The sequence below is a fragment of the Bufo gargarizans genome, chromosome 1, assembly GCF_014858855.1.
Source record: "Bufo gargarizans isolate SCDJY-AF-19 chromosome 1, ASM1485885v1, whole genome shotgun sequence".
Classification (NCBI taxonomy): domain Eukaryota; kingdom Metazoa; phylum Chordata; class Amphibia; order Anura; family Bufonidae; genus Bufo; species Bufo gargarizans.
Window position 1 is genome coordinate 368,313,595 of NC_058080.1, and position 6,794 is coordinate 368,320,388.

The following is a 6,794-nucleotide window of genomic DNA, read 5'->3' on the forward strand; positions in this document are numbered from 1 at the left end:
CCTTGAAATGGGTGTCCAACAAGACGACCCCAAACACACCAGTAAACATGCAGCATCTTGGTTCCAGACCAACAAGATTGACGTTATGGAATGGCCAGCCCAATCCCCGGATCTTAATCCAAAAGAAAACTTGTGGGGTGACATCAAAAATGCAGTTTCTGAGGCAAAACCAAGAAATGGAGAAGAACTGTGGAAATGTAGTCCAATCCTCCTGGGCTGGAATACCTGTTCACAGGGGCCAGAAGTTGGTTGACTCCATGCAACACAGATGTCGAGCAGTTCTCAGAAACAGCGGTTATACAACTAAATATTAGTGAAGTGATTCAAGAGAAAGCAAAATCTTCAAACATTTTTCTGTTTATTTAGTGAATGTTTGAGTTTGTAAAGAAGAATACAAACACTGCTATTTTTTTGAACAGTCTAATATTCACTATTCACTTTTCTTCAATTTTTTTTTTAGAGGAACAACACAAATTTGCTATATTTTTTCTTCAAGTTTTGATTTGGAATAGAATGTGTAGTGTTCCCAATGCATTTGTGTGTATGGAAATAAAAGATATTAGAAGGATTTTGAGCTTTATTCACTTTTTTAGACACACTGCTATTATTTTGAACACGGCTATGTCTCATAGAGTGGACCTGGCACAACTGTGATGGTCATGGTCACCCATTTATTTGAATAGATGCTGTACAGTACCACATAAAAGATGACCTTTCTACACTAGGCCTTTCAATTGCTGACTCATACAGCAAATATATCTCCTGATCGATGTATGTATTACCCATGGGGCAGTCTTTACGTCAGCCTGTTGGCTCACTGTCGTGTGTGTTATTTATTGTAGTTCCAGAGTAACCTGCAGATGGTGTCCTTGGCAAATAAGACCGATGCTAATGCGTGAGTTTTCTGCGTGTGCCTTTCATACTAATATATTGCTTTGATAGTTGTCGTAATAGTATACCAGCCGAATGGCTTTACATTATTAGTTTAGTCAATGAAACTGCTCTTAATGTTATCAATAGCATAAGAAGAATGCTGTATTCATGAATTGTCCCTCAACCATGGCCACCACAGTCACTGACTATCTTTCATGGCTCCAACCAAAATAAAGATGCTTAAAGGAGATCTGTCACTGGCATTTGCTGTCTTATGTAAGAGCGGCATATTATAGGCAAAATGTTTGCTGGTTTATTAGACTAAGTGACACAAAAAATATTGTGGTGTTAGGTTATGAGCCTGCTGCATTCATGTGGAAAGCGGTCTCCTGCCTCCCCCCCACCAATGACTGGCAGCTGCGGTGTATACAGGCAGATACATCATCAATGGGGAGTGGCTGTAAACCACACAGCACAATGTATTTTGTGCCGTTTGGTCTAATAGCCCTGCTGTGTTTGAATATTTGAATAAGGCAGCATTTTATGGTGACAGATCTGCATTAAACCTTTCGCTGCCAGGCAGTTTTGGTCATTTTAAAGCTTTGGTAGCCAGGACAATTTGTACACTTTTGACATGTACAAATAAAATCCGATTAATAAAAAATCATTTGACCAACTGGAGTAAGTGGTGAAAAAGTGCAAGCCTATTTTGCGACTTTTTGAAGCCAAAATTCAGGGGTTAAGGCATGATAAATCAAGACCAAAGTCTTTTCCATCTGTAGTAATATTCAGGCGATATGGTAGAAATATAATGCCACAGTGAACCACCACTATTCCAGTCAATGATCTGTCAATGCCACAGTGCAATACTAAAATGCCAGTCACAGATCCCCATCATGTTCTCAACAGACATAAGAGGTATGTTGAGACTGACAGGACCTTGTTGTTTCTGCACCTTTCATGAAGGAGGGGTGTGACTAGAAGGTCCTAGGAGCTCAGTACTGCACAGTCTTATCTGATTTCCATGTGGGCAATCTTCAATGTTGGCATATTTCTTGTGTGCATATATGACCCTTTTTTTTTTTTTTTTTTTTTTACAGAGCCCATTTTTTTTAAAGTTTGCTGTAGGTTTCAGGTGTTAATAGCAATATAGCATCCAGCGGAATAGACCTAGGGAGGGCACTCTGCATGCAAATCGACCATTTAAAGGGATCTTGACACTAGAAGTCAAGCTTGCTGCTCCTCAGTCCCACCTCTTCACTGTTGATGGACGTCTCTCTGCTGACTGTACATCAAATGCGATGCTTCTGAGATCCTGCGCATGGAGACTCGGCACAAAGACATCAAGACTGAATAGGTAGGATTAGGGAGCGGCAAGCTTCACTGTGAGTGTCAAGACCAATGCTCCTTGACTTGAAGTGGTCAATTTGCAAGCAGCACAAGGGGATAACAAAGTGGTTCTCCTGCAAAGTCATCCATCGGACAAACTAAACCAAACATCATTTGAGACATGACCTGCACTGTGAGTGGTCCTCAGGTTACAATATTAATTGGTTCTAGGACGACCGTTGTAAGTTGAAACCATTGTAACTTAAGTATATATATCTCTCTATGGAAGACCAATAATTGTTTCCAACGCCCCAAAATGTCATCCCAGAATAACAAAAATGTAAAGTTTTAAGAAGAATAAGCAGATAACCAAGACCTATAAAGCAAGTCCTTCAGTAAAACCGGAATAGATGCTGGAAGCTATAAATGACTTTCTACGGTGAAGGCAGGAGCTTCCTCAGGGTCTTTTACAGTATATACTTGTACCAGAAAAATAAAATGGAGTCGCCACTCAACTGGTGTCCAAAGGAGCAGCTCATCTTGGCACAGACTGGGGGCAGTACAAAACATTTACCACCGCAGAGTAGCTACTAGAGTCTAATCTCAATTTATGATGGATCAGAAAAGACCATTGTATGTTGAAAATATTGTTTCCTGGGGCCATTCTATGTTGAGGGGTCACTGTACTCAGTAAATTAGATGTACCCCAAAATGGTGTAATTAAAAAATACAACTCATTCCAAAAAATAAGCCCTCAAACAGCTACATTGAGGGGAAAAATGAAAATGTTACAGCTCTCTAAATGTTGTGATGCAAAAAAAAAAAATATAAAAATTCTGCCAAGTTATGCTCACTAATAGAAGGGGTGGTAGTATATACCCTCTGGTAATGAAGTCTGTCACCTTGCTGGAGCACACTAAAAGTAGTACTAGAAGAATAAAACAGCTCCAAATCCACCTCCCTTTCCCCACTGCACCCACAAACTGGCACTGGAACGGACTGTGTGCATGGCTCAGAAGTCTTATCGGTCTATTACAGAGCCAGAAGGCGGGGGTATGGCCATAAAATGTATTGATCTGGACTTGGCAGGAGCAGTACTATTCATGTACTACTGCTGGTCATAGCGCTCCAGAAAGGTGACTCACTTTAACAATAGTTGTAGAAAGCAGCGTTTTGGTGTCCGTCTCCAAAGCGCAATGGAGACTAAACTGGTGCATTCTGCGGATCCAAAACACCAGTGTGAAAGTAGCCTAACTTATCCATGTTTCCACTTCTAGACGACCCGATACAATGAAACAGAAGAATGCCTTCCCTCCGAACTTTATTCACTCTCTGGATTCCACACACATGATGCTCACTGCCTTGCACTGTCACAGGTAGGCCTGACAAATTTTTAGACCACAATGTAAATATGAGTAGTATTTTCAGCAAATTATGTCATCCTGCCATCTTTCATTCATTACAGACGTGGAATTACCTTTGTGTCTGTTCATGACTGTTTCTGGACACATGCAGATACTGTGGACATAATGAACAAGGTGGGATTTCTTTCCTTAACATAGTTGATACAACTTTATATGCTGGCAGAAAGAATAGGCCCCTTCTAATCCTGTGTGTGCGGAATCCTTACCAAATAATGAAACCATAGTTCTGGAATAGTCGATTTTCATAATCTTGCCCAGCTCTGTGCCGCACCTTTGTTTTGATGATGCTAAGGCTTGCACTGTGCAGGATGTCCATGTATAGTTTTCATGATTCCTCTCGACAGACAGTTCCCATTCTCCTCTATTTACAGCAGGCCCCTCTATTACAAGGCATAAGGTAGTGCTGGAATTGCTCTCTTCACACAAAATGGTGATTGTTCTGTATGCCAACAAGTACCCCTTCACGTTAAGGGTACATTCACATAAGTGCATTTATGGGTCCCCATCCATTCCACAATTTTGTGGAACAGATGTGGACCCATTCATTTCAATGGGGCCGCAAAAGATGCGGACAGCACACGGTGTGCTATCAACATCCGTACTTCAATTATGTGGCCCTGCAAAAAAGATAGAGCATGTCCTACCTATTCTTGTCCGCAATTGTGAACTAGAATAGTCATTTCTATCATAGGGCTGACTGTATGTGGCCGGTATCCATGTCTTGTGGATCCGCAATTTGCAGATTAAAAACCGCATATGGTCCTGTGAATGTAGCCTAAGATGACTCTGTTGATTGACTACAAGAGCTTCATGACGGAGCTTGTACCACGTAAAATAGCCACAGGATCACTGGCACTCCATACCAAGGGAGGAACATGTGTATTTGAGCATGCTGAGTGCTGTGACATTGTGGTTGTTCATGGCTAAAACACTGAGCGGCATGTTATCCTGACCCTTTTTTCAAGTGTGGTTTTGGTCTCCGTCTGTTACAGATTTTTGAACTTCAGAATTGCTTATTCGCTGCAGTCTGTCACTATGGTTGCAGCAGAATGCGGATGAAAGACTAACCTTACTGCTTGTCCACAGGTTTGCCGGGAACAGTTTGTTTCTCTGCACAGTCAGCCCATTTTACAGAATCTCTCACAATTCTTGATACAAAAATACTGTCACAAGTAAGTACTGAAAAATACACAGGCGAGTAGGGGGAGGTTTATTCAAGCTGGAATTTCATGTGCCAGTCACAGTGAAATGAGTCAAACGTATTAAAAGGTGCAAGCCTCAAAAAAACAATTAGCGCTTCTTGGAGCTTCCTGAAGACAGAAAATAATGTCATTTCCTGTGTTTAAAAATGTATACTATTGGAAAGTTTCTGGCCCATGGCAAGAGGATTGAAAAGTTACAAATTATAGTCCAAATATGGTGTGTGCCAAAATGTGCTATGTTTTTATGCCAAAGTACTGGTGTATATCTATCTCTTCAGAAATCCCCCATCCCCCCCCCCCCCCCTTTAAATGGTTTTACTGCTTTTCCCATGTATCCTTAGGATATCCCATTAACGAGAATGGGAAGGAGCAGTTGTAATTACCCTTTGTCCTATTGAATTGAATGGGGTGGAATTTATGTAATTGCACTGCAATGTTATCGGCAAGCAGATAAATAGTGAAGAGAAGGAGCGCTGTGTTCTCCCTTCAAACAGCTGATTGGTGGGGAGGCCAGGAGTCGGACTGCCCTGATATTGATGGGGAGAGCAGGGAACCCCTTTAATTTAGAGCGGAACCAATCAGCATACTAGTTTCCTGAGCAGGGATGAATTATATTTCCTTCACCATGTAAAGTGCTTTGTATCCTATTCCCATACTGTGCTAGTACAGAATGTATACTTCCCATGTTTTTGTTCTGTATAGATTGAAGGGGTTGGTCCATCTCACATATTGGTGGTATGTTGCTAGGATATGCCACCAGTGTCTGAAGGTTAGCGGACCGAGAATGCGTGGCCACCCTCCATTAATTTCTAGGCGAGTGCCAAAAATTGCCGAGTGAAGCGCTCTGCTATTTTTGAGAGTGCCATAGAAATGCGGTCTCTGTTCTAAACATGGGCCACCAATACCTGAGATGACATGTTATCACTTTATGACTTCCAGTGCACAAGCTCATGACCCAGAAAATCTGAAGATGCTGAATCTCTTCAGGGATGTTCCCAAGACAGGTAAGGGATGATTTATCATATCTGGTGCACACCGGTTCTGTGGAAAACCAATCCACTCAATCATATTCCGCACATCTGCCTCTTTTCTCTTGTATAAAAATTTTTTTGTATTAAATGCTAAATAATACTTTTGAGTGACAATGTCTTTTTTTCCCCCCCCACCCCTAGGAACATTTAACCTAGAGAATGTAAAGGATTCTACCTATTTCTTCAGCTGATCCTGCTGTTGGGTGTGGACAATTTCCATAGTCGTGTATAGATGACGCTGTGTGTGTCACAGCAGTTACTGTCTGTGTATCCTTCCTGTGGAAGCTTCGTTCCCCATTTGCTTACGCGGGAGCCTTGTGTGCCGTGGTCTGAAAAGTTGGTGTATGAATAAATCATGAGTGGGTTTTTATAGGCCTTCAGATTGTATGTCTACTGTGAGTAAATCATATGTAAGACGTGCTAGCCAGGTTCAGGATTGAGTAACTATAATCAATACATCGTTGTCAGTCTGCCTCCTATTGTGCAGCCACTGATCCTTGCATCTTCCAGCTCGCTTTACCGTCTACTCCGCTGCAGAATTAATTCCTTCAAGTGTCCTCTGAGTAACCTTCATCTATCAGCAATACATGAACCATGCGCCAGAGCCGCTCAGTGCTCTGTACAGACACTGGAGATAACTGATGTCATTTTGCAGTCAGTAAAACAAGACACCGTTCAGAAATATTTGTTTATTGCACACACAGAGAAGCTGGAATCATTTGCTTAGTAAGGTGCAGTTTCTGCAGAGACAGTAGACCCTGCACTCTTATGTCCTTCCCCCCCAACCTCCAAAATACATTCATCAATGACACTGCCAGCCACGCATGGTGGCACTGCCACCATGGAGTAGAGGGGTATATCCCACTTCTTCAAATAATATAAACTTTTTTTTTTTCTCAAAATTGGGAAACTTTTCGTGAAATGAATTAATTGCA

The 6,794-nt window shown here is 41.6% G+C and overlaps 1 protein-coding gene across 1 annotated transcript in view; it reads left to right on the forward strand.

Annotated features, from left to right (window-relative positions):
• The window catches only part of POLRMT (RNA polymerase mitochondrial), a 49,046-nt gene extending 42,805 nt beyond the window's left edge, over window positions 1–6,241 (forward strand). Inside the window, exons 16-21 of the mRNA XM_044269675.1 lie at window positions 843–895; window positions 3,480–3,578; window positions 3,668–3,740; window positions 4,713–4,798; window positions 5,768–5,832; window positions 6,001–6,241. Of these exons, the coding sequence (XP_044125610.1) occupies window positions 843–895; window positions 3,480–3,578; window positions 3,668–3,740; window positions 4,713–4,798; window positions 5,768–5,832; window positions 6,001–6,050 (426 nt within the window). The 3' untranslated portion in view covers window positions 6,051–6,241. The remainder of the gene's footprint in view (window positions 1–842; window positions 896–3,479; window positions 3,579–3,667; window positions 3,741–4,712; window positions 4,799–5,767; window positions 5,833–6,000) is intronic.
• Window positions 6,242–6,794: the final 553 nt, after the last annotated feature.